Consider the following 27,734-nt stretch of genomic DNA (forward strand, 5'->3'; position numbering starts at 1 on the left):
GTAGCTGTGATAGTGCAAGATGTGTTCAGCGCTGGCAGCACAAACAGTGGAGAGCACTTCACATCAGAGCCAGTCTTCACAGGCATCAGGATCAAAGACAGAATCTGTGTACCACTCCACAATCACAGTGTATTTACCACATTAGCTTCATACGATCTGTCAAGGAGTCTCTTCGAAATGTTCTTCTCTTGTGCATTCAACAATATAAGCTGTTGTACAGAAAGGGTAGAATACATGACAACACGTACAGCAATGAAGACAAGGACACCAACTCAGTTTGGAACCAATAGTTTATTTATAGTTGCACTCTAGATGGTGATGTACCAACAGCCCAGTTGGCACGTAAGATTGAAGACCACACTGCAAGAGACCTAACAGATTGAAGGAAGCACAGCAGCAGTAAATTGGTTTTTAAAAGACATTTTATAGGTCTCACACAGATCTCAGAAGGATATACAATTGTACAGCTCCGCCCTGGCGTGGTATTTAAAGTCTTACCATTTGTTTCGGCTCACATTTGTCAAAAAACAAAAATAACGATGAAAGATTTAAAAGATTCACAACACTGTGGAAGGGGGTAGAAGAAATAATCAAATGAACCAAAATAACCCTCAAGTACGGCCTGCTTTCAGTCTCTACACATGGTGATGTTTTTGCTTGATCTAATGTGAGCCCCAGTTAAACGGCACACAAGAGTGAGTTATATATTCCCTTTTCTCAGTCTAGGAATCTACTGTTTTGACACTGACCAAAACATACAAGTGAACATCTGTTGTAATTTAGAGGACACTGCTTCCACAATACAAAGGCCTGTTTTCAATGTGCCCCTAAAGGCAGGCAAACGTTCTTTGGAACCTTTTTTGAAAAACTAGATTGTGACTGAACAGAAATCAATGTACCAAAGAAAAATAGACCACTTTCTCCCCCCCATGTCACAAGAGCCAGTTATACAATGTATGAAATCCATAAAATGACTCCTGTAACCGATATCTTAACATTGATTTAACAATAAAAGATCAAACAAAATGTTGTAATCCGTGGAATATACCCTTTAGGATGTAGAGCCGTTTGCAGAGGTCTCCCCTACAGTCACAATGGTGAAGCGAAGCAGAAGTAAGCAAGACAACAGCACAGATCTTCAATAAAAATTGTAAAAAAAAATAAGAGCTTAAAAATACTTACCTGGGCCTTTCCTGATAAGAAAAAGAAAAGAGTAGCCATGCTTCTAGTAAGATGAAGGCTGCCCTTTCCGAAATGAGAAACTGATTTTTGTCCACAATTATACTTGGCTGGAACGGATTGGTTGTTTTTTGCACAAATCTTAGTATATAGGGAAGAAAGAATGATTAATTTGGGGAAATCTTTAATACACACATACACACACTCACAAAAAGTTGGCATGTGGTTAAAAAAAGAGCTTGTTTTTTTTTTTTCTCTCCAATATTCCCAAATCGGAACCACAACCCATCCCCTCCCCCCAGTTTCACGTTAAGACTGAGACATTTCGAGTACAGTGTGTGTACTGGGACTGTGCAGAACAAAATCAAGATCGCTCCTTGCTCGCCAGTTCAGACCAAAGACAGCAAGAGGGCAGGCAGCAGGCCAGATGCTGACCTATAAGGAGTTCCTATGGCCGGAGTGTCAAAAACAGTGACAAAACGTCATCCAGCCAGAGCTGCACAGAAAACAACCACCAAAGGCAACTCATCTACATACTGACTGTACTTCAAAGGGTGTGTGTGAAACACCTGATGAAAAAAAAATAATTAAAAAATGACTTTGTATCCACATTAAAGATGATTTTTTTTTACAAATTATTCGTCTTCAACAAAAGCTTTATCATCTGTGCGGGTACATCCTGGTAATTCCCTCCTTCTATTCTTATAAATCCAGAATGTCTGGTTCAAAAAAAAAAAGATAAAACAGAAAAAAAAGACTGAAGTCACAATTTGGCGGACAAGGATTCACATATGAATCACTAGATCAGTATAGTTGTACACCCGCTGTTAAAACTGGTGCTTTCTGGGAACACCAAGAAAAAAAACCTCCCTTGTCCAGCAGCCCCCAGGATATGGCAGGATATGAAAAGTCTCAGTTAAGGTGCTGTACAAGACAGACCTCCCCCCCCCACAGCTCTCGGGAGATCAAGTTCTTTTCTACCAGGAAAAGGGTCACGCTGCAGATGGAAGGCTCCAGCAGAGGGAGAGTCTCTTCCACAGGGAGAGGAGGGTGGTCTGGGAGGGCTGCATTACAAGGCAGAGCAGAGACTGCAGCAGCAGCAGGGTGTACAGGCTGGGCCGGTGCTCGGCTCAGGCGCTCTCGCTGCTCTCCATGGGCTTCAGTTTAAAGAGGTGGTCAGGCTTGCCCCCCGCGGCGTGGTGCTCCCACATCTGCAGGTACAGCTTCTCCAGGTCCATGGTGTACTGCTTGGTGTTGAAGAGTGGGCTACAAATGCGCTGTTTCCACACCTTGGCACGGATCTTCTTCAGGCTGTGGGGTGACAAAGAGTTGAAATCCAAAGTGAAAAGACAGCGCCCAGACAGACATACCCAATGATCTGACTAAACACAACTGACAACTATAAAGATAACGGGGAACATCCTACACTCAGATCTCCATTATCTGAATAATAAGAGACAATAGAAGTAAAGAAATGGCTTGTAAAGCAAAATTAAATTCTATTGCTTACTGATGCCAAATTTATCTCCCCATTGACATGGAATGTCAAATGAAGTTTTTGCAATTAAGAAATCAAACACTAGCAAAGCTGTATGAAGCGGGTCAAATGCTTGTCACTCCCTTTACGAATGACAATATTGGTGATGTTTCTTACAGGGACTGAAAACCATCAGAAGATCGATTCACTAAAGCATCTGACAGCTAATATTTTGAATGGCGGAAAGCACGTGTGGTAAGCATTTCAGGTGAATGAGAATTAAGACTCACAATTCCATGTCGGTGCCCAGCTTGACAGCTACATCCTCATAGTCCTGGCGGTTTGGGGCAATGAGCTCGGTGCAGCCGAGGCATGTCAGCTGGGAAGCAGCCACACGCGACGCCAGGGTCTCTCCTGCGGGGTGAAGAAAACATCGATTACACAGACTCAAACCAGTCAAAAGCTGGGGAGAGGTAAGGACACCTACAATGCGCAACAGAATATGGAACTCTTAACGTCTCCGAGCATCGCCCAAGCAGACTGGGGGCGGGAGTTTTCTCAAAGCTTTGAAACACCCATGTAACATGCTGGCAGTGTTCATCGAAATACTGCTCACTCTAGAAAGCTCGTGGATTTAGCTTCATGTAGCCTTGAAAACTTCTAGTCCCTAGTCCTCAAAGACCCCCTCAGCAGCTCCTGACTTCTGCTCAGGATCAGTTTCCTCTGCTCAGGTAGGCTGGTACCCACACCACCTGGCTCAGGGAAAATGGACAATTTAAGTCATTTTATGGGTAAAGTCTGAACTGTATCGGTACAAGCTACTTTATAAGGACTAAACAATTGGAAAACCTCCTCTCTGTCTCCTGGATAGTACGTATAAGCCAAGTCTGTGCTTCTCTTCATAACCTGCAGCCCTACCTGGCATTGTGACCATGGGAGTGCCCGCCCAGAGAACATCCATGCCAGTTGTGTGCCCATTGCAGAGTGGCGTGTCCAGACACACGTCCGCCAGCTGCCCGCGCCGCACGTGCTCCTCCTTGGGGGCCACGGGTGAGAAGATGATGCGGTTAGCAGGCAGACCCATGTTCTGGGCGTACTGCTGGATGTTGGGTTCGCCCACAGCTGGGAAGCGCAGCAGCCACAGGACACTATTTGGCACTCTCTTCAGGATCTGCGACAGACGGATATATGCAGCTGAGATGCAAGTAACAAAGCACACAGAGCTACCACAGTGTCATCAGCTAACAGAAACATCCACACGAGTTATCGGCACCTGACACAATGCCCCCATCCTTCTAAACCAGTCTGGGCCATGCATATACAAAGCTTACTCGGTACCAAGCAGAAAACCTTCTTGTAATATTTCTTCCGAAACACAGAGAGATTGCCGATCTCAGCAATACTGAAACTCACGTTGGCCCACATCTGGAGGGTGGGAGGGTCGATCTTGTAGAGCTGGTTGAAGTTGCAGTACACGATGGCATCCTCCGGCAGGCCGTACTGCGAGCGCGTGGTGACGATGATGGTGCGGGGGACCTCCTCACCCGTTGCTGCCTTGTTGTTGATCTGCAGGAGACAAGCCGGCGAGGAGGTCAGGGAAAGTGGCCAGTTTCGGTGTCACTAATACCAGAGAGATTGGGTGCTTGAAGAACAGCACCTGTGCAATGCTACTACATGACTACATGATATTGTTATACCTTACTACCAAACGTCTGATTGTCTGGCAACCCCACAGCCAGCAGCCTTTCTACAGACACCAGGGTGACGTGAGAGCCCAACACTTCAGGAGGCTACAGTGGCAGGGTGATAGTAATACACAAGCTTCCAGTCGGTCATTCAGAAAGGAGAACCTCTTTAAATTTGTATGCAGAGTCAGATCACCGCTTCAGTGAAAGATTAGCGTACCTGCAGAGCTAAAGTTCCCGATACACTGACCTTCTCGATTGTAAATATCTGAAAGACAATAATATGTGGTCATACGGCATCAAGGCTGAACCTGAGCCAGTGAGCAGGCTGGTAGAGCACAGGGGACAGGAGGGATGGTCAGACGGTGTTCCTACTGCTGCAGAAATGGTTCTTTTTAAAACAGCAACAACTGATTTCAAAGCTGAACTGTACAGTGTGTATGTATGACAGTAGAGGGGGCACAGCACAGTCCATGTGTAGCTCTGCAAGGTGAGGAATGAAGTGAGTAATTCATATTCCATGGTCACATCTTCAAAAGGACAAGGTTTGAGTGCATTTGCACAAGTTCTTCTCTTCATTAAACACACTCCAAGCTACATGATGTTCAGCATAGCACTACAAAACTGAACATGCCTGGAGTCCATGTAGATGCAAACCGAGACTAGACCAGTAACCAGCAGTTTCCGGTAGTAACGGTCAGGCTGCTTTGAAACGAACCTAGGATCAAGTCAACAAAAAAAAGAGGAATAAAATCTATCAAGTTAAGACCACAGTGTACCCCTTGCTTTGAACAGGGCAAGTTTTTCTAGCACACTTAAGTCATGAACTGCTCCAGGAGGTCATTTGGAAGACAAAAGGTGACTTCTTAATAATGTCTAATGTTTTCAAAAAGGTCTTCCCATACGTTTTGTTGCAAATGAATGTAAACCCAGTTTTCCCAGCTAGTGCGGGGAGAGTAGGACACCGACCCCCCTCCCCCCAATAGGGGGTGCTACATCCAGTGTCATACCTGAGTGGTGGCTAGCCCATTGCTGACTGTGAAGCCATTGATGGTGACTTGGATCTGGCCCTGGTTGATCATGTTGATGATGGCCTCGGCTGCAGTATTCATTGGAATGACAGGCATGGAGAGGGCAGAGTTGCTGTCTGTGCTCTCTTGGGCTTCACACTTCAGCTGTAGGGTGGAAGTGAAAGTGAGGGTGAAGGGCCAGAAGTACATCATGGTCATACCAGACTACATTTTATTACTGAAGCTTCCACTCCAGAGGACAAGCTGGATTCGCCAAGAAATACACTATAGAACTTACATTTAGTAATTGGGAAAATGAGGAAATGAAAATCAAACAGACTTTCCGACAGAGCTGAGAGAGCTCAAGTCATTTACGCAAATATGACTTTTATTTAGTTATAGGACTCAAACCAGCAGTAAATTAAAAAATCAGTCATGCATTCTGAAATGGGAGCTATTCTTCTCATTTTCAGTGTGCTATCCAGTCACGCACTAAATCCTAATTCTACTAAAAGTACCACACCAAGGAGCACCACACTGGCCAAATCTGAATTCTCACCTTTACCACCTTCACATCAGGCAGGCTGTCCAGGAAGGCCTTCAGATCAATCCCGTTCAGCACTATGCGGTTGTCAAAGATGTGCCCATTGGACTTGAAGTCAATTACTGCCTTTTTCTGTGAAAGTGTGCAACGCAAATAAAATCACCCAACGCAGAGGCAGTGGAGCCGCAGTATAGACCAGTATCTAACAATTGGGAACTGTTCTAACAATAATCTTCACTCAGAAATTGGTGCATCTTTTTGCATCAAATAATGCTCCATAGGAACAGCACTGAAGAAAACCCTAACTCAGTTTTGAAACTAATGTGGATCTGGAACCAAATGCACACAGCTGGTCTGCAGGCAGGACCCATTCTCACCTTGAGATGTGGGAACATGTTGGCGTGGTCTCCAATGAAGAAGGTGTTTGGCATGTAGGCCAGCTTCTCCGAGTACTGCTCTCCCACCTCCAGGGGAGAGGTTTCCTTGTCAGTAATGATGTAATCCATGAAGGGGGCCCCACTGGTTCCAGGGTAGCCCAGCCACATGGACTGTAAAGGAGTAGGAAGAGCAGACAGTCAGGCAGCTGGTTCACAGCAGTGAGAGATGTGCACTGTTTCCGAGAGACAGATACAAACTGTCCTTTACACTAGTATGCCAATAGTGAGGCTCAAGCTCTGCTTCTGTGCTAAAGAACAGTGGAGTATATTTTAACTCATCCACTTAAAGTCCCAGACCTATGCTCAATACTCTTCTTTCACCTAGCAGATTTGGTTAGGTGATCTTCTACAGAGATACACGCAGAGATATGCTACAACATAACCAAATGAAGAGGTGCGTTGTAGTGGCTGGGGAATGCCCGGAGAAGGGAATTTCAGAGCAGACGTAGACAACTTTGCGTCCAACCAGGCCAGGGATGGTTAAGGGATTTCAGTTTTTTCTTAAATTTATGCCAATAACTACTTAACAACTCTTATGCCTGGTGAATGAGTTGCTTGGAATTTTAACCTTACATTTTGAAATTTTAACCCCCAGCTCTTAATTCAATCCATTTCAAACGAAACCATTTCCAAAATAGCAAAGGCCACAACTCCATTATATTTATGCAGTTATTACTTTTCGAGGATAAGTAGCCACTATGACATCCTACAGAGCACAAATGCAATCTGAGCAGCAGTGTGCCGGTTCCCATACCTGGACTGGTGCAGGGCGAAGGGCGAACAGCTCGTTCCGTGCTCCTTTGGTGTAGCCATTCATGTTGACCAGGATGTGAATGCCATCCTGATGGATCCTGTCAGCTGCCTTCCCATTGCAGGGGATCTAGAGGAGAAACAAGAACGAGGGTAATCTAAGAGGCCCCCAGGTACTCGTAAATGTAGAGAACTAAGACACAAACGGACAAAAGAGCCAAAGAACGTACCTGGGACAGGTCTGTGAAGTGGTGAGCTTCAGCCATGACCTTCACACGGAAGTTTGTGCCATCGTCGGGGCTAAGTGCATAACAGAACACCTGGGAAGGGAGGCAGACGTGGGTTTAGACATGTTGACACGCCCACGCCCCTGACGAGTCTGAAAATATTTACATCTAAATAAACATCCTCGGCTAATCTCTCACCTCAAACTTCTCGGAGTTGTGCATACCAGGGATGGACTGCATAAGGTGGGAGGTAGGATGGTTGCCAAAGTCTGAGCTGACATACCCAACACGCAGGCGCCCCCCACTGGCCTTCAGGTCCTTCGGGTGCTCATAAGCGGGCTTGTGAAGCACATTAATCTGAAGAAGGGAAACGGATTAATAGTTAATACTCAAGATTGAGGGATGAGGATTAAGGTTGTCTGATTTCCTCAAATCAGTGAATGTGTGTGCAGGACTGGTAGGAATTCATACAGGTCCTTTAAAAGTATGACCTTTAACCTCTTGAGTGCCAATAACTAGGCTGTTCAACTCATTGAGGCAAGCATGCTGAAAACTGGGCATCCAGGTACAGGCTAGGGAATAACTGCCTACTGCAGAGGTCGAGGTGATGCGTGCTTCACTAATGTCTTCTCAAGGGCAATACCTTGTCGAGACAGAGGTTGCCGTGACGCTCCGCGATGGCCTTGCGGAAGCCGTGGGACAGAGGATACAGCATGCTGTGGTGGGGGTGTACCGACGGCAGACGGTTCTTGTCCAGCTGATCAGCCACAATGCTCACCAGCTTCTTCATCCGCTCATCGTAGTCTGTCCAGTCACACACAATCTGAGAGGATACAGAGCCATTAGGGAGGCCATTACTAGTCAAGCATATCTGTCAGTCACATCACTACCATAATGCGTGAAGAAATTCGGAGAGGGAAGGTTAGTGTCCCTGTCTAGCAGGGACGTTACCTGCAAGCAGTGAGCCAAGTTGCAGTAAGCATCAGGGAAGTCCGGCTTCAGCTTTAGAGCAGTGCGGTAAGATGCAATTGCTTCTGGAATATTTCCAGAGTCCTAGAGAGAGAGAAAAAAAGATTAACACAAAAGCAAAAAACAAATCTACAAGACCAACACACCAAACCCCGTTGAGAGAACCCTCACAAGCTGTGAGGCGAGCAGTACCTTGTGGATGGAGGCCAGGTTGCTGTGTGCATCCGCGAAAGCAGGGTTGATCTGGATAGCTCGTGTGTAGCACTGCAGAGCCCCCTGTACGTCCTGCATCTCTTTCAGCGTGTTCCCCATGTTGGAGTACGCGTCCGCAAAGGTAGGGCTGATCCTGAGGGCGTAACAGATTTATTTTCAATAACGAGCAGTAATTGATCAATTCCAGCTGAGAGTCAAACAAGGAACCAACCTGCTGAATCAGAACTGCTTTGGAAAAAACATTTTGGATTCTCATTTTCTAGTTTTCAAATTAACTTGTTCTACTTGTTCTTTTGCAGCATGCACGCTGTTGCAGGTCTCCACTCCAACATTTATTCCATTACAGAAATACATTCGCACTCACAATATAGAACAAACTTCACATCTCAGATAATCACTGAATGGAATTTATTCAACATTGTGAGAGAAGCTTTTCTGGTGAAGAAAATCTGAAAAGACCAGCAATCTGGGAGGGCTCTGCACCAGCAAGTCAAAGCAATACATGTTTGTCCTCTTACCTGATGGCCTCCTTGTAGTGCATGAGGGCCTCCTGCAGTTTTCCCTGCTGCTGCAGGACACTGGCCAGGTTGGAATGAGCCGCTGCAAATTCTGGGAACACCTGTGATCACAGAGTTTACAGAGTCAAAACACAATCTCTTCTTTCACATGGCAAATAGAAAGCTAATCAACACAGGCTTCACATTGAATCCTTCCAAAGAGCAATGATCAAAACAATTTCTCTTTTAAATACCAGTTTCCAATGGATTTTATGGACAGACTGGATTGTCTTCAGTGCACTGTAACTGTGGCGTTTGCTTATGATTTTCAGTTACTTGAAAAGATGCAGTTCTAGTCTCCAAGCGTTGTTTTACAATTCCCAGCAAGTGCTAATACACAGAGTCGCCAAGTATTTCAGTTTCGTACAAAGAGTCAATGCGCAGACTCACCTCCAGGGCCTTCCTGTAGAGCTGGACAGCCTCCTCGATGCTGCCTTGTTCCCTCTTGATGTTGGCCAGATTGTTGAGGGAGTCTGCATGCGTGGGGCACAGCCTGAGAGCTGTGTTGTAGCACTCCTCTGCCTCCGACACCTGGCTCGCAGAAAGAAAAAAAAAAGACACTGAGGGCACAGAAGTACCTTTCACCTAGCTGGTGTGAAACAGAGGATCCACTTAAAAATACCAGCTGGGCAGGTCTTAAAACAAAAACAGCTCTGCCAGCTAGTCTGTCAGAGCCCATCATTTACTTACAACAATTGACCAGGCACCTCAAGAAAATAACGAGGCTATCTAAAGCGCAAACCTGACATCTACGGTTTTTAGGCAACATTCAAAGTTATCAGGCCAAGCTTTGGCAATGGTTTAATTTGGAATATAATGTCCTTTGGAAACTTCACACTATGATACAAAAACAAAAAGAACACAGGTTTTATGTACAGAAAAAAGGCATGGAGCAGTGTGCACGTACGCTCTCTGTGGATTTCCTTACATTGCCCTTCTCCTTCAGCGCGTTAGCAAGGTTGCAGTAGGCATCCGGGAAGTGAGGCTGCAGCTCAATGGCGCGACGGTAGGTGTCGATGGCCAGGTCAATCAGGCCCTGCTCGTAGTACACGCACGCCAGGTTCCCATGCACCACGGCATGGTTGGGGCTCAGGCTCAGCGCACGCAGGTAGGCCGCCACAGCCCTGCAAGGACAGAGAAACAGCAGCACCATAGCATCAGGGACAGGAACTAAGTTCTCGCACCCTAACCACACACAAGCCAAAGCAAGGATGATCATAAACCACACCGTTCTAGTCTATAGTAAAACGGTCTCCTTTAAAGTACGATAAAAAAAAATAACGTCAACCCTGCAACGGTACAGAATGCATTTCAACTACCCTTGATTAGTCTGCTCAAGATGGCGTGCTAATGTGAAACTAAGCTTGTGGAGAAAAAGATACAGATATAATTGAAAGACGAAGCTAAAAATGTGTCACGGCACATCAAAGGAAGATGATTTTAACGAAAACCAGTAACTAAAGATGATTTGTAGATTTCGTCAGGGAGAAGAGAATACTAAAGAAATTAAGAACAACCCCTCTGTCATACTAACATGACTTTTAAGCAAACTGTCATCACAATTATTAAATGCAGACTGTCAGCTTACTCTCTTCTAGCTCTCCAAAGGGCCACAGTGACAGAATGCTGATTCATTTAATCCAGCTACCAAAACCTAGGACCAGGCAGGGGAGATGCGTCCAACCTACAACGTCTGAGAAGGTAAACGAGCATTACCTGTCAAAGATACGAGCCTCTTTCAGCACGTTGCCCAAGTTAATATAAGCATCCAGGAAATTGGGATCCAGAGTGACAGCCTGAAACAGAACACAGACATGACGACCTGACCAGGACCAGGCAGGACTCCACACACTTACGAACACACATGGCCACTAATACACTGTTCAGATAAAAGCATAAAGGGAACTATAAAAAAAGAAAAAGAACATTGAGAGTAAGAACTTTATATGTCCAGTTATACATGCAAATATTTAAAAGTCAACATGTCCACATGTCAGGCGTGACAATAAAAACAAACATGTAGTTAATCACTCATCTACCCAACCACCTAACCAGTTTTATCTTTATAGCAACATCGCTGCCCTCTTCAGGTGAAGTCATTAACTCGCTGGAGGCCCGATTTAAAATGTAAACGAAAAAACGACAAAGGAAATATTTGGTTGACAGATTTTTGATTGACGGCTGTATTGAATAATCGTTTCAGCCCTACTTCACAGTCACGCATATAAGTAGTAGACTTCAGATCGATACTGTAGTCAAAACCAAACCCTGTCCAGTTACAACACAACTACTGCTGCTCACCTTCTCAAAGTGGTGAATGGCCAGCCAGATCTCCCCCTGGGCATTGAACACGCAGCCCAGATTACTCCAAGCCACCGCAAAGTTGGGCTGGGTTTCTATGGCTTTCAGGTAACAGGCCTTGAAAGGGTTAACAATGAAATCAGGAGAGGAAGAGGAAGAGGGGAGCAGGGAATTGGAGACGTGGGGGGTTGGAGGAGGGGGGGGGGGGTAAGGAAGATTTATAAAAATAAATGAAAAACAAACGCAAAAAAAAAACAGATTGAATAAAAAAAAGGAAGAAAGAAAAAAAAAGGGCAGAGAAAATAACCGTTAGTGTTCATTCTCGACAAAGCCAAAAAGTGAGTCTGCAGTATAGGCTAGCATGCGCGAGTGTCACTGCCGCGCTAAGCCGCTTGCTTTTTCCCTGCGCTGCGCGGATCCAACCCACACCCACACACAGACTGCCATTCTTCAGTTATGGAGCGAGCTCAGTCAAGCGCTCGCCGAGACCCGCGCAAGAAGACCGGTCCCTGTTCCAACACCCCCTGCACACCGCGATGTACACATGGACGTCAGGATACCGGGAAGCGGATGTCAATTTAAAACCTTAATTACAACAACACATTTTGGATTCGTGCTGGCGACTACATTTTAAACCTCATTTTAAACTTCCTTTACGGTGTCTGCAGACCAGTCCTTCCTTAACGTGGCAGATCGGCTTCGCAATTCCTAAGCAGAGGAAGGGGGTCGCCTGGGTGGGCCTAGATAGTCCCACAACCTCAAATGCCACGTGCTGTGTGCGGATGAAGGTCCCTGTAATGCGTGCGCAAAAAACCCACGCTGGCGCTGCTCTCTGCTGCTGTCGCTCGCTGCGCCGACCACACCAAGAGTCGTCCCGCTGGCGCCAACTCTGGCTCTGCGCGCAGACCGCAGACCGGGACCGGGCACCCCAAACCAGCTAGGCACACGCTCTGCGCCCCTCCAGCTCGGACGGGATGTGAATGGACAGAGCCGGTCAAAGAGCTCTAGTGTGGGACAATCGTGTCAAACGAAACAGTACGCTCAGGGGCTCCCTGATGGTGTCTAAAGGCAAGCGAGGCCCAATTGCTTTCCCGCGCTCGCGTGGAGAGGCCGCTCGGTGACACGCTGGTGGGGGCCGGCACGGGCAGTCTGCAGCTGCCGGGCCGAGAGTCTCGCGGAGCCGCGCGTTGCCACAAGGGGGGGTCGCTGCGCAGCCTGTGCGCTACTGCAGACTCACGGCGCATCACCTGGCCAGCAGAACGCTGCAAGTCCAAATCAAGAAGAATAAATCCCAAAATAAAAAGGAAAAAAAATAATTAACGAGCAGGAGAGTTAGAAGGTTCTTACTTTTTCTTCAATACTACTTAGAACTAAAGCCAATTCATCTTTTATCTCACATGAGAGAAATGTGGCTAAAGCTATGTATTGAAATAAAAGCACATTACTGGGTTTTTTGTTTCTGCTTTTGCTCTTGGCTTGTAAGTTACTTGGTTTCAAATGGAAGCCACAAGACAGAAGAACTCAGGCATGGAGTGTTGTGCGTTTCTTTTGGTGGCAGTTACAAACCCGTTACCATATTTTTCGACTTTGTCGAGGGCGGCCGAGGCTGGAAGAGGAGGTGAGGACTGATGCTGCCCTAGCGTTCCTTTCCGCGAGGCACCTACGCAGGAATAGTCACCCACCTGAAACCTTCTAAATAACAATATCAGTGGTAAAAACCAAAAGAGACAAAATAAGAAAACAAGAGCGTTAGTAAAAGTCTGCAAACAGTACATTCTCTTTTTATGGAAACAAACGACAAAAAAAAAAAAACACTGAAGCCACTAGCCTAATTCCACAAGAACCAAAAAAAAAAATCAGCCTGTTTTTAGTTTCCAATCATGCAGGTTAAGTTTGGTTTTCAATTTTTTTTGGGGGGGAAATGGGGGCGATGCTCAGAAAAGGACCATGAGAGAAGAAAGGCTTTGGTTTGTTCTGAATTTAAATTCTACATAACAAAAAAAAAAAACCTGAATGTGTCGACTTGGTTGGTCTGAAAAATAGAAGGGGGGCTAACTGGCTTGATCTTCACCAAATGAACTGATCACAGGTAATCAGAAAGAATAATCATCGTGGACTGGGAAAGAAACAGAAAAAAAATTAAAAATCATTCTTTTTTTTTGTTTGTTTGTTTTTAGCTTTTGTGCTTTATACCTCACTCTTTTTCCTGTCCTGCTTTCCTGAATCCTGGCCAATGGATAGAAAAAAAAATCTTGCATTTAATTTCTGTATCTAGAAGCCTCCACAGCTCTGAAATAAAGAGGTCAACGCTTGTGCTGCGCGCGCGTTCTCTCTTACTATCCCAGCGACTGCAGCGTGCAGTGGAGTGCCAAGTGCGAGCTGTGTGCCTGGCACAGCAGGAGGCAACAGCCGGGGAACCTAGGTGAAGGGGACACGGGCCTGACTGAGGTTTCCAGTTCAGACCGACAGCCTCACTCTTTCCACAGCGACACACAGGCCAGCAGCTCTATAAACGGTGGCCGTCTTCCCAACAGAGGGGCAGTGCTGGTGTGGAGGGCTGGGAAACGGGGCTGGAAGGGGAATCTCTGGGCAGAGGTGTCCCCCGAGTTCAGGCCTGGCTGAGCCAGAGGGCTTAGCCCTGACCAGCGCCTGGCCGGTGTCGCCAGGCAGACAGCTCTTCGCGCGCGGGCACTCCACGGGTCCTAAGCCGGCGCGCGGGGTTTCGAGCGAGAGAGCAGGGGGGGGCCGGCAGCACCCTCGCACTCTTCCCCCGCTCTTCCCCCCTCAGGCACGGAATAAGATGGCTTGTAACCGGCGAGAGGAGCAACACAGCAGCCGACTCCAGCGGCTCCATCCTACGGCCAATCCAACAGCCGCTGCAGAGTCACGCAGCTGCTCCCACACCATTTCATAAAGAAAGGGGCAAAGGGGAGGGGGGGGACAAACGAGTGGTACAGTTTGTTTTTACGTGAAAGGGTGGGTTAGAAGCCATCTTATTTCTTTTACGGCAAATATCACTAACTTCATCAGTCCATTTATATCCTCAAGACCGAGCCAGCATTATCCCTCCGGAAGAAATGAACACAGTTCGAGCCTGATGCTAAAATTTGGGGTTTGGAAAATGTTTAGTTTTCAGATTCAGCCTTTCTTCCTGCTTGGGAAGGCGCCGACAAGAGTCGTCAAGCCAGGGTGAAGCAACAGATACGAGTCTGAAAGAGGGGGAAGGGGAGTTTGAGGAACAGGAGGGAAGCACCTATTCTGTACTTCTTCGAATAATAAAAAAAAAAATCTGGTGGTTGATTTTCTTTAGGGGAAGGGGAAACTAGAGGAGGGGAAAAAAAGTGAAAAGGCACCACACACCAGACTTATTATAAAGCCCACTTACAAAAAAAAAAAGGGAACGAGCAAACTAACCCGTTTAAGGAAGTTCCACTTGTTTGTTAAAGAAAGGCCAGAGGGAGAAGGGGCTTCTCTCAACTTCTCCCTAAGCACTGGCCAGGACTATGAGAGATACCGAGAGGTGACTTGCCCTGCTGGGCCTGGGTCTCAGCTCATGGCTGCCCAGCCACGGATAACCCAGCCTAAGTGGAGCTGTAAAGGTTGGAGGCCACTGGGAAGACCGGGTGTAGCAAAGGACTACAACAGAGCACCCCCTGCAAAAACTGCCCTCCTGAGAGACAGACAGAGACAAAGTGGGGAGAGAGCGAAGGAGGTGCTGCCTACACACCCTCCACAGAGGTGAGGACGGAAAACAAAATGGCGGGGACCAGGCTGAGAATGTTTGACTACAACCAAAAAATAAAATTAAAACAAAAAAGGAAAGTGACCAAGCCTTGACCAGAAAAACCTACCTTGGCCTCTTCAAGACGCCCTAGGGCTTTAAGCAGATTCCCCAGGTCGCTACGTACACAATAGAGATCCTGAAATACAAAATGCACAGTGGGTTACACAAGGCAACTCGATACCCCAAAACTGTAACGGATAAGGCCGTCACTTCATTTCCCAGATGAATGCGCTTTCCATTTCATACTCGATCTCAGACACAACGCCATGCACCTATCAACATAACAGACTGCAGTCAACTGTGTTAACCGTCAGCGTTTCTGTGGGTTATGAATACTTGTATCACGTCCTCTTGTAGTCTTCTGTACTCAAGACTAAAAAGATTCAGTTCTTGCAGCCTGTCCTGATTCCTCAAGATCAGCTGTATCTTTTTTAGAACATGGCGACCAAAACAGTACACAATTTTAAAACACACTAGTAATGCCTCCTTTAACATAACAAGCATCCCGATTCTGCTCTTTCTACTATAAAGCTTTATATTCTTTGCTTCCCCACACATCGGTCTAGAAGATGTAAATGGATTTATGTCCGCACTAACCCGAGTCATTTTCTTTAAACAGCCTCATCTAGTGAACTTTCCCCTTTTATCATGTTAACGATATACAAAACCTTGTACTTGCCTACATTAAATTCCAACTACCAAGTGTTTATACAAGTACAACTACACCAGAATTGAGATCATTGATATGAAAGCTATGGTCCCTGTGGTACTCCACTAATCGCCCCAATCCGAGCAATGCACCCTTTACCTCTACGGATTTATTGCCCGATTCTGAATCCAGACAGATGCATTTCTATGAAAAAGTACCTTAGAAAACGAACCAGTACTCATTTTTTTGTCATGTAAATATTTTTTTGCACCCATCGATACAGCTTGGTCTCTTGGAGCATTCAAGGTGACATGCACCAGCAGCAGGAACTGAACCCCCAACCCTCCGAGCCAGAAGCCCAGACTCGTAACCGCGGCTCTACACCGTCGCCCCTCTACCGGCGAGATCGCCACTTCAGGAGTGCAGAAAGAGAGCCCGTGCGTGAAAGTGCCAGCCCACTCACCGGGTTGTACTGCAGGGCAGACACGTAAGCCTGCACAGCTCCCTCCATGTCCCCTGCAGCCACCAGTGCAGCGGCCAGGTTGATGTATCCATCGATGAAGTCCGGCTTCAGCCTCAGCGCGTGGCGGTAGTGTTCAATGGCCTCCTGCAGCTGCCCGCGCTCCTTGTACACGTTGCCCAGGTTGGAGTAGGCCTCTGCCAGCATGGGGTTCTGCTTGATGGCCAGTGTGCTGAAATGAGCCGACCTGCGGACAAGAGAAGGTAGGGGAGGAAAGGGAGAGTACTCAAGACTTCAGCTCAAACAGAGGGAGACCCTAACAACACAGCTTTTCATAGTAACAGCCTAAACACCAATACAAAAATGCCATAAAAGGACAACGTATAGTCTGTAGTATTCTTCCCCTAAATTTCTTAAATGTGCTCTCCAACTTTGGACAGATTACTTGCTTCACATTTACAATACTTTCCCAATCTACACGTGTGCTAATGATAAACCGTTCACTCCGGCATCACTGTTCAAAGAGTCGACGATGTTCAACATGACCCCGACCTCCTTTTCCATAAAAGGCTCGGTATTAAAGAGACCAAGCAAGGTCTGCCCCAGAAACACTGCTCCCGCCAGACAAAGGGATTTTAAAACGGGATTAGTAGGAAGCCAAGGAAGGGAGAGGTTAAAGGTTAAGCGAGAAAAAAAACAAACAATTAACGGAACACACGTTTAAAATAAGCACGAAAGGCCCCGAAAAGGAGATAAACAAAACACCTTAACCAGCTGTACAGACAAAGAAAGCAAAGGTTGGTGAGAAAGCTGAAAGACTTTTAAAAAAAGGACAAACGGGGAAACAGGGAGTGACCGCTATCAGACGCTGTAAACAAAGGTACATAAAAATGGAAGCACGACAGAATAAAGAATTCAGAGGACTAAGGGACCACGTGTAGCAGTAGAGCTGTGAAATCCAGAGTCCAGCTCCCAGTGTACAGAGAGAAGCCAATCTAACCCCCCCAGTTCATGATGATGCCGAGGCTCAAACTCTTTCCAAAGCTTGCTGACGAATCAGCAATATATAGAGTCCATAACTCTGCTCTAAACCAGCATATCAGTCCATACAATGTCCAATTGATAACAAAAATGAAACATCTAGAGCCCGATTCTGGCTTCATACCAGCCTGCAGGTTGTGAAGCTCGGATGACCCCACCGGAAAGCACCAGGGGGTCCGTTTTGATTCCATATGGAACAGTGCAGCTCCAGGACAGCAGTGCACTTGAGTGTAGGGTTCTAAAATTCTGGTCCTGGAGGACCAGTGCGTCTGCAAGTTTTGATTCCAACTCGGCTCGTTAACGAGATAAAACCGGGGTTAAGGTGTCGCACCAGCCCCCCCCCCCAGGACCAGAACTGGACAGGTGCCGTCCCGTGCTTCTCCCAGCCTGCACTGGGGCCCCTGCCCTTACCTATCCAGCCGGCGGCACTGGAAGTGGATTGAGGAGAGCAGCAGGAGCACGCCGGTGTTGTCCGGCTCCTGCCGCCACAGCTGCATGCAGTGGCGCTCGGCCGCCTCAAAGTCACCGGACTGGTACTCCCGGTGCGCCAGCTCTGCCAACCCTTGGAAGGAAAGCATACGTTTTGTCGGTTCTGGAGCAGAGTCACCAACACAACCCGGGGGGGGGAGGAGGGGAAAACAACACGTTAGAACAAATGGAGAAAAAAAAAATCAAACATGAAAACAAAGAATCTAAATAAAAAAGCAAAAGGTTAAATGTAGAACATTCAGTAAAACAGGGTGTTAAAACTTAAAATGAGGATGAAATGTTCTGAAACATAGAACAGCAGTGATCTGGACAACTTTAATGTTATCCAATGTCTTACCTGCACAGCTATATCATGCTCAAACACATTTTGCCCAGTTGGAACAATCCATGAAACTACCCAACTTTTTTTTTTTTTTTTTACATCAAGGCCGTTTTATGGCACAATTTTATGTTGTTGCCTTTAGAAAGTACTAATGGAGCTGAAACTCAAATTTGGTTTCCATTAAACCTCATTCTTCTTCACAAATTGTACACAGCACTTCAATCAGAAGTAAATTTTAATATGAGAAGCAAAACACAGTCCCCAGAAAATGTTTAACGGTTGCCAATTTCACAGGTTTTGTCAAATTACCTGAAATGCTGTTAGCACTATACCACCTTGTCATCTTACACCCTGGATCAACTTTAATACATTACATCAGAGATTTGCACATATTAACAAAATAAGGTTGAGGATAAAATGACCCAAAAATGAGAATGGAAATATATTATGTATACCGATAATGAAATGATGACAATACAGTGAACAAATGATATTGACAACAGAGGGTAAGCACACAGAAGAAGCCCTTTGCTACTGTGGTATATGGAGTTTACACAGATGGTGAGTGATTCCTTGTTTGCTCTATTCAGTACAAGCCAGATGGACTGCAGTCCACACCTTTGCAGAACCTAAACAGCTCAGGAATACATGGTTATACTCAGTCATACAGAGTGCATACTTTGTAATTAACTACAACAGCTGCTGCACTGAACTCAACACGGGTAATTAAGTAATTAATTCATTATCTGGGACAATAGATGCACACCAACAGGTACCAGAGGGATATGAACATGAACAGGTCATTTAAGTAAATTCTGAAAACTGAATGAGAAACCACCTAACTTGTGCGGTCTACATGAATATAAAAGAATTCTTCATCTTTCCAACATAGTAGTGTGATTTAATGTACTCGTTAGCTATTAAATATTACTTCAGTAGCTGTACAAAAGACGTACACCTCCACTAATGTTACACAGTACAGGACCCCCAGAATCACACTGCTGCTGGTTTCCAACTCAGCGCATAACTTAAACGAATCCTTAAACCTCACAATTTAAATCTGCTCAAAGGTAGGAGATCGTGGGTTACCTGCACAAGAAGGCAACTTCCACCATGATTATGAAGTAAAAACAATTCAAGAGTTCAAATTAATCATATTATGCTGCAGAGCTCAGTGCATAGCGCCTATTCTGAGCGTGATGTGACCTAAACCTGTAAAAAACGAAATCTGGCTGTTTTGTTCCACCTCTTAATTACCTAAATCAACTATTTAGACCCAATTAAGTGCTGGAGATTTAAAGAGATCTAGAGAAAATGAGCCACACCAGCACTTCAGGGACGATCCGATCTGGACGAATTAACGTGCGTATAATACCCGAGACAAAGGACGATTGGGAGGGACGTCTCGCTACTTTAAGCGCCTTTCAGTAAAAAGAAAACAAGACGCTCGAAACACACGCTTCTGCGCTATGCAAGCTCGGTGAGTTACTAGACGGTCCCTGGTTTGTCTAAACCCGCCAAAACGTTATGTTAAGCGAACTCGTGGGTGAAAAGGGCCGGCTCAACTGGGCTGCCGGACGCGAGGTGCACGGTGCCCACAAGCAGATTAACGACAAACTGGCCCTGGCGTGTCTCCACGCTTCTTCGTATCGTGTGGTTCTGCAACAGCGCAGAGGCCGCAGTCCAGCGAGCTGTCCGGCAGAGATGACGTCAGCGCTCCGTTTGCAGGTACTCGCACACACAAGCGAGGTTTAGCCAGCTAGTTAAACAAGCAGGCCTCTCCGGGTTTGTTTTTTTTACAGATTGTTCTGGCCATACTGTTTAGTAAGGTTAAAAGCCGCTGTACTGCAATGCCTTTTAGAAATACAAATACCACAGTTTCAAGTGGACTTTATCATAACTGCATTCATTTTCCCCCCCTAAACTCTGCTTCGACCTATGTCAGAGGGCTGTGCGAGTCGGAATCATTTTCACTGTTTTGTGCATCTCGCAATGAAGAAATGTCCAATTACACAATGCAGCCCCTGTTCTGGTTTCATGAACATCCATTCTCGTATCAATACCCCCCCGGTTTCGGGAGTGGTATATTACTAGTTTGTAAATTTAATCCCCATACAAGTCGAATTTAAAAGGGATTCGAACACAAAGCAACCGCTTCATGTCCAAAAAATTATTCCATCTCGTCTTTTACCTACTCTCCAGTCGTATGAGGCTAGTTTAGGAGAAGACCAAACTAAACTTTGCTGTTCATTCAATCTCAAGTTAATATTTAATTGAGCAAGCAAACGACAGAAGCCGTATTTACCTGTGCTGTCAGCCACGTTTCCAACTGAAGTCGCCATCTTCACAAGTCTTTTGAAATCGGAACAAAAATCGCTGTTAAAAATGCTTTGGATTTTAGTTTCTTCTCAAAAAAAAAAAAATTTAAAATTGACGACCCGTGCCGCGAATTCGCCGTGCGTATCGATCAGTAATGCCGGTGAGCTCGTCAACTACAAACCTAAAATAACACACGTTGACTCAGTCAAATGTTTGATATCTCTTCCCGATTTAAAAAAAATAAATATCGAGCGTTCGATTTTTTTAAATCTGACTGATCGCAATTTTTAAAAGGTGCTCTTTTATATTTGTAAACTTCTTTGCATAGACCAACAACCGCGTCGACAACAAAGCGGCTGTTCTAAATCCCGAAATGGCGGCTGCGACCGGGACTACTTCAACTGGTACAAATAGACCCCCTACGGAGGACCCACAGAAAAACGAAACAGCGGGACAACGGGAGGCAGCGTCGAGCCTTAAATGTCTAACGCTACGTAATAACAGATGTTTGTGGGAGGGGAACGAGAAGTTTCTCTCGGTTTGAAGCGGATGGAAAAATTCCCCCTTCGCGGATGTGTCAATACCAGAGACCGCTGTGTCTAGGAACTAGGCAGGGCTGTGTACCGATGCGCGGCAGCAATGCGGCAATGGGTGGGCCAGCCGGCACGTGGGGAGCCACAAAGCCGTATCTCGTACTGAACAGGATATGCTAATTGGGTTTTATGGAACTGTTCTTAGTCTAAATAAATATACATACTGGGCGGAGATCGCAAATGATGTCTTCTTCCAGAAAATCACGCAAAAAATTTTCAAGTATTTTTTTTGGCACCAATGTCAATTCATAATAAAAAGGCCCAGGGAAACGCTTTCGAGATGTCGAAAAATATGCCAGTGTATGTCTATTTTTTTCGACTGAATCCTGTATTTAGTTCTGTACATAAACTTCACAAATACAGCGAGGACCAACCAAAGGGTCTTTTAGCGTTCGTAGCAAATAATTCCTCACAGCCGAAACGTTGTTTTCTTTCTTCTCTTTTCAGCATGGAGTAAACCTTTACCTGTTCCTTTGCAGAACTGGTGACATACTGGGATATGGGAATTCCAACAGAATCGTGTCCTAATGTACACCCAGCAACAACTATCTCGTTTGTGTCTTGTTAGGACAAGTAGTGTTCGAGTTCATCTTCGGACGATTTCATTTTTAACACGTTCACAGCCCGCCGCACCGGGACAGAGCCGCAGTAGACGCTGTTGTGGTGTTCCAGACAAGCCCGTCTAGTGAAATCTACCGTTTAAATGTTAAGGCTTTGATTCTCAATGCATTATTGATCAAATAAGTGTCTTTATTTAATGAGGATGGTCTTCTCTTGCTCCGGGGCTTAAAATCACAAAACCAGCTTCCAGGTTCCTCTTTCAATCTGCACTTGCGTCTCTGAGCCGCAAAGCGTGCCTATGGCGCGCCCCCTGGCGGGTGAGACTGTCTACACACCCTACTCGTGATGTGTTGGATACCTTTTATTTTTATTGCCGACTTCATTTCAAAGCTTAACAGCAGTTACAATTTGGGAAAAGGCGATGTGCCGGAAAATGTAAGTATCTACGCCAACACAGAAGTTCTACCTCCCAACATCCTAATGGTTAATGATCTACACACGGTCAGGTCATGTCTGCCCAATCCTGTTCCCGGAGGACCAGTGTCCAGTTCTGTTTCATTAAAACTCTGCTTTTAACAACGTAAAACAGCTCGTCAACTGGACACATTTAGCTTCTCAAGTGTTGCCGTTCTAAAGACACTCAGAAAACTGATATATAGCTGATGTGTGGGGAGCGTTCTGGCGCACTATGGCTGCCGTCGCATCATCCAGGTGGATGCTGCACATTGGTGGTGGTGGAGGGGAGTCCCCATTACCTGTAAAGCGCTTTGAGTGGAGTGTCCAGAAAAGCGCTATATAAGTGTAAGCTATTATTATTATTAAAACCTGAGACCACGACGGTCTTCCAGGTTAGGTCATCGGATGTGGGAATTGTAATCTGAACAGTATCCGTCTGCAGCTCTAATCGGTAGTGTCGCGTGTTCGCCACACGAGGTCACTAGTCGAATTGGTGAAAAACCTTCACATTATGACAGTTTAATCTTTTTTTTTTTTGTTGTTGTTGCTCCATTTCATATCAAAATGTTTACAACCAAGAGAGGGCTTCTCAGGCTGTCTTGCCTGTTCTGTTTGGATTCATGCATTTCATTACTCTCGACCCTCCTTTTTTTTTTTATAGGAGTCCTCAGGATCACTCTTCTTTGAGTAAAGATGTCTCCTCATAAACACGGGGCCGAGAAGTCTGAGAGTTAGGGCATCCCCCTCCCCCCCACACCGTCTCGGTGTTTATTTTTCCCAGAAAAGAGTTGGGGTCCCTAGCTCCAGCAGGAGAGAGAACACACTCCCTCTCCCACCTCCCCGTTCTCCTTCATTAGCCTCTCTTTCTGTGTCTTCTTCCTCTGTCCCTGCTCCCTCACCTCTCTCGTCATCCTCCTCCGGTGCAGCTCCTGTTCCCCTGCTGTTCTGCGTTCGGACTGAACCCCCCCCCCCCCCCCCCCGGTCTCAGCGTGATGAGCTTGCCCCCGCATTCCTTCCTCTCCCGCTGGGAGACGGGCCGTTGCCCCCGGCGACCGTGAATGGCGGCCCAGGCGAGAGGAGAGTCGCCACGGTCACCATTAACCCCCAGCCACCCGGATGCCCCCCCGGTCAGCTGAGCACAGTGTATTTTAATTTGGGGAGAGGTTAGGCCTGCTGTGGTACCCTGAAATGCCCTGTCCTCTCTCCATGCCCTCTGTCCCCCCCCTCATCCTCCCTAAATATTCCCAGTCCCTCTACCCCACAGACCTTGTCCTTGCTGGCCCAATTCGGAATAGAGTGGAACCAAGAGACAGCATCAGCAATCCCATTGCATGGCTGTTGGAGCCGTTCCGGGTTTTACTAGCGACCACAGCAGGTAAGCGCGAGCTCAGCAGGTAAGGGGGGGCCGGGGATCTCGGCGTGCCGTCAGGCTTGGTCTCTGCGATGACGTCGCCCGTCTCCCGGCTGCTGAAGCCCCTGCTGGCCTTTCCCCGTGAGCAACCGCAGGGCAGGCCTGCGAGGGGGAGGGCAGCCCCCGGCTTTGTGTTGTGTCTGCGGGTTGTTCCCAGCTCCCGCACGCAGGGGCTGGGGCGCGGGAGGCGAGAAGAGCCCCACGGATTGGGAGAAGGAGAGGAGGGCCAGCCTGGCCTTCGGCCTCTGTGAATGTCTGTCAACACCGCCGCTTTCAGAGGGCGCTGGCTCCCCGGAGAGCCCCTCTGCACTTCAGCAGCCTGGCCCGGTCCGGACCGGACAGACCGGAGCCGCAGGGTCTTTCTGCCACAGGTTTACACGTTCCAGTTAAGCCACAATGACTCCTCTTCAAAAGTTCGAGCTCATTGTCGTTATCCTCCTCCACGGGTATATGGTAGGACGAAACGCTATTTAGCGGGCTCTCGGACGGTGAGTGGTGCAAACCACAAGACAAAGGTGCAAGAAAAGAGACCGAGGCAACGGGCAACGTTGACGTCCGATTTTGCACAACTGTTGCCGACAGAATGAAATAAAGGATACACAATTCTGGGGAGTAAACGTCTTGACACGTGAGGTAGAGGTAGATTTCGTTGTGCGTTTGAGTTTTGATCTAGAGAGAAGGCCCTGTAAGGGTTCAGATGTTAGGCGAGAGGCTGGGAGTTTGACAGTGTGGGGGTAAAAACTGTCTCCGAGTCTGGTGGTCGGGGCCTGCATGCTCCGGTACAATTTTCCAGGTAGGCAACAGCAGGACTGACTATATATAGATCCGGAGATACTTGTTTTTACTTGCAGGTATAGTTTTACTTCCCAGGGTTTTGTCAAATTTAACACCATTTTTCAGAGTTTTGAGGGGTGGTTCCTGAGCTCAGGGTCACCTATGGTGGTCTCTCTCTCTCTCTCTCCACCCCCCTGGGGCTTTTTTGGGGCACAGTGGACTGAACGAGCCCCCCTCTTTTCCCCGCAGTACAATGCCACAGGCTCTGGGCTCAGCTGGGCAGTAGTCCAGGCGAGAGTCTACTGGTGTTGTTTTGTGGGACATGCCCTGGTTTCTCTCTCTCTCTCTCTCTCTGGGGGTCAGAGGTCACCTGGCCAGTTTATCCACAAGGAATATTCCTACCCTTCTGTTAATACAATCCACTGTATCTTACTACAGCCTGTTTTTCATGGTCCCGTACAGTGCATCTGCGTGCGCTGTACGTCTGTGTTGTAGATGGACCACAAATCTGTTTAATTGATCAGTCTGTTTCATGGGGGGAAAAAGTCCCCTTTCAACCACATCAAAGGGTGGAGGTAATTCTGGTTGGGTGTAGTGCCTGCCTACCCCATTGACACCTGCTCTGTTGTTGTGGATAGGCTGAAACCCTTAGTGGTGTACATCACATGGCAGCCACTAGGGGGCATGCTGGAGTCACTGTCAACAAGCCCTCCTGTCCAAAATGACAGCTTCCTTATAAGAGAGCTTGAACAGCGTTCTGATTCCACTTTACTTACCCTGCACAGGTATTCACCTGATGTTGTCCAATTGACAGAATGAGAGGGGCACTGTGGGTTAGTGCGTCTGTGTTCAAACTCCCAGTCTAGGCCAAGGATATTCTCTGGACGTTGGTTCTCCCTTCAGGCCTGAGCTCAAGGAGGAACCTGAAGGAAGTGAGCCTTTTCAAACTCAAACATGCTGCTGTTGTAGGAGAACCCTCCGTCTGACACAGGAGTTGAGGAATTCCTTGAGGAATAGAAATTCAAAGTCCCCGCTTAAACCCTTTAAGACATCTTGTTTTTCCTGTAAACAGCCTTGTGGTTTTTATGCTACTCGTGACAACATTGGCTACTTAGGGCAGGAAGTGCCATTGTGTCCTGTCTGGTCAGGGTGAAGGATTGGTTTCACACGGGCCAGGGCCAAAGGGGGGGGGGATATTATTAACCTTTGTCGTGTGAACAGGAAAATTTAAATCATTTCCAGAAAACCTCTATAAACTACCAGCATGAATGATGCATTTGATTTAAGGAAATTAAGCATTTTTAAAGGACTATACCTGTACATTTCAGCTTGCGTCTGTGCAATGTGATTCTGTCACTCTGTGCTAGTTATCTTGTGACTCCTAAGCAAGATGTGCTTCACCTTTGCCGGTTCCTGATTAAAACAAATCGCATTTAACATGTTTCTGGCTAGCGGTTGAACGCAAAGAGACAGCTTTAGCTTTTTTGTTTGTTTTGACAATAATGTTTCAGGTGACAGGCTGGGTGTTGGTTACAGCGCTGAGAGGAAAGCAGCTCTTGTTCGGGCAGAGAGATTGGGGGAGCTGATAGCTGAGTATTAGGTTTCCCTCGGTGTTTAACCTGACCATCAGCTCGGCGGCCAAGGACAGACCATTCAGCATGTTCATCGGTTTCTCCATTGTCCCCAGAGGCTCTACTGGCTGCACTGGGAACAGACCCCTTACGTATGGAACCAGCCTGAACGACCTGTGTCCGCAGAGGGGAAACGAGGGGCTACCAGTGAAAAGCTCTCAAGAGCAGGGTGAGACTGCAGACTCGTATGTCCTATGTGGGATTCGAACCCAGGACATCCATCACTCCACTGTGCCACAGCGACTGACCGCAACAGATCAGAGCTTGGTCTCTTAAAAGAGTGTATGTCAAAACGAATCTGCAATCTCATCTGCAAGATTCAAGATTTCTTTATTTGCCTTCTACAATCAATGTATTGGAATGCTTATTTTTTGAGCCGTAACCAGTAACATTAGAGAGGGGAAAAAAAAGATGACAAACAGACGTGGATAATAAATTCAGACGATAGACATGATAACACAAGACAGGACATAGTGCAGTACCTTAAACTGCAGGTGCTAACTTGTGCAGGTGCTAATTTGAGCTGTTTAAGATGCTTTGCTGCAATTGGCAGGTGCTAACGCATCTGTCCCTTAGAGTTTGGAGCTCCCCCTAATCCCACCCCACCCCCCCAACCTGCCTGTCATCACAGGCTGTCAAGTAATAGGTTTATTCCATGGTGAAAAAAAGAAGAAAGGGAACACAACGTTTCGGCCGTGGAGCCTTCTTCAGGTGACACCTGAAGAAGGCTCCACTGCCGAAACGTTGTTCCCTTTCTTCTTTTTTTCACCATGGAATAAACCTATTACTTGTTCCTTTGCAGCCTACGCATGCTGACGCAGCTACCCACCTGAACTATCACAGGCTGTCACCTACCGGACTCGAATTCGCTCAAAGTGGGAGCGATGACTGAGGGTGACGGTGCCGGAGGGCACCATCATCCAGGTGGAGCTACACCCTGGTACTGCAGGGGAGTCCCCATTACCTGTAAAGCGTTTTGAGTAGGGTGTCCAGAAAAGCACTACATAAGTGTAAAGAATTCTTATTATTTTATTTTTCAGCAGCACCCTCTCTCTCTCTCCCTGATCTGCGTGAAGCTGCGGCCCCTGTTTGGCGGTGTCTGAAGGTCTGCGCACCCACCCTCCGTGACTGAGCCTGCCTGCCAGCGTTTGTGTTGTTTTCCTTCCTGGTTTGTTTCCTCGCGGCTCAGGTTCCTGGCACCGACGGGGTCACGTGCACCGGAGTGGCGGTGTGGAGCTCTAGCCGGAGAGACGAGGGGCCGAGAGTTTTGGAACCAGCTGACGCTGTTGCGTTCGCTCGGGAACCTCGGTCCTGTACACGACGGCGATTTCAGCCGGAGTGCTGTGTTAGACCTGTTCTACCTTGTGTGTCTCGGGCCAGGAAGCAATAGTGCTGTCCCCAAAGACTTAGTGTTTCCCTTAGGACAGACAGTTTCAAGGCTCTGGCGCAATAAAGGAAAGTGTGCTCTGGGTGGGTTCCTAATGAGAAAGTCCATTTCCTCCCAGAAGCCCCTCTGAGGCTAGACAAGCCACAGTGTGCACAGCACGGTCTGCATACAAAATGTGTGCCTTGTCCCCCCTAGAGCACGGCCTGCCCTGAGGTGATGGAGCTGCTCTCACTACAGGCTCCTAAATTACACGCAGCGGTGTTCTTGTCAGACAACCAAGTGCTAAACCTGTTATGCCCTTATAAATTAAGATTCATCCCATGCTGGAACATAAAAGGAAATGCACAAAATTTGCTGCAAAAGAACTATTTTTTCTTCTGCAAAGCCTTATATCGCATGTGAGAAAAGCTGCGCCGCAGAAAGTTGTAATATACATGTTGACACCCTGGCTCCTTAAGCAATTATGCTTAACGCATTGGGCTTCAGACCTCTGAGCTACTGTGTGGCT

At 46.9% G+C, this 27,734-nt stretch overlaps 1 protein-coding gene and 1 long non-coding RNA gene across 11 annotated transcripts; one reads left to right on the plus strand and one right to left on the minus strand.

Moving 5' to 3' along the window:
- Positions 1-272: 272 nt before the first annotated feature.
- Positions 273-20,802, minus strand: ogt.1 (O-linked N-acetylglucosamine (GlcNAc) transferase, tandem duplicate 1). 8 transcript variants are annotated; one of them, XM_015351349.2, is made up of 23 exons: positions 20,400-20,802; positions 17,695-17,875; positions 16,246-16,489; positions 15,201-15,269; positions 11,350-11,466; positions 10,765-10,844; positions 9,977-10,172; positions 9,439-9,579; positions 9,010-9,110; positions 8,471-8,624; positions 8,261-8,362; positions 7,953-8,132; positions 7,508-7,666; positions 7,313-7,402; positions 7,087-7,212; positions 6,273-6,443; positions 5,911-6,027; positions 5,352-5,516; positions 4,562-4,609; positions 4,070-4,222; positions 3,575-3,827; positions 2,947-3,070; positions 273-2,490 (listed from the first exon to the last, which is right to left on the minus strand). In XM_015351349.2, the coding sequence occupies exons 1-23, from the start codon at positions 20,434-20,436 to the stop codon at positions 2,310-2,312; spliced, it is 3,189 nt and encodes a 1,062-aa protein (XP_015206835.2). In that variant the 5' UTR covers positions 20,437-20,802; the 3' UTR covers positions 273-2,309. The 8 variants fall into 8 exon arrangements, with proteins under 8 accessions (XP_015206835.2, XP_015206834.2, XP_015206839.2 ...); XM_015351348.2 differs by having other exon boundaries at positions 9,956-10,172; XM_015351353.2 differs by having other exon boundaries at positions 17,695-17,845; positions 20,400-20,801.
- Positions 19,487-27,308, plus strand: LOC107077864 (uncharacterized). Of its 3 annotated transcripts, none has more exons than XR_011190263.1 (4): positions 19,487-19,574; positions 23,288-23,398; positions 25,896-26,008; positions 26,880-27,308. It is a non-coding gene; the product is annotated as an uncharacterized lncRNA (long non-coding RNA). The 3 variants fall into 3 exon arrangements; XR_011190265.1 differs by lacking the exon at positions 26,880-27,308 and adding an exon at positions 26,642-26,852; XR_011190264.1 differs by lacking the exon at positions 19,487-19,574 and adding an exon at positions 19,748-19,822.
- The last annotated feature ends 426 nt before the right edge of the window (positions 27,309-27,734 follow it).

Source organism: Lepisosteus oculatus, chromosome 8 (genome assembly GCF_040954835.1).
Source record: "Lepisosteus oculatus isolate fLepOcu1 chromosome 8, fLepOcu1.hap2, whole genome shotgun sequence".
NCBI lineage: Eukaryota > Metazoa > Chordata > Actinopteri > Semionotiformes > Lepisosteidae > Lepisosteus > Lepisosteus oculatus.

Bases quoted from the DNA above. Each gene is read 5' to 3' on its own strand.
- ogt.1 (XM_015351348.2), bottom strand. From the start codon at position 20,436: ATGGCGACTTCAGTTGGAAACGTGGCTGACAGCACAG. The intron at 9,580-9,955 runs GTACGTGCACAC...TCTGCGAGCCAG, and splicing joins TAAGGAAATCCACAGAGAGC to GTGTCGGAGGCAGAGGAGTG. The intron at 2,491-2,946 runs GTGAGTCTTAAT...GTCACCCCACAG, and splicing joins CTGGGCACCGACATGGAATT to CCTGAAGAAGATCCGTGCCA.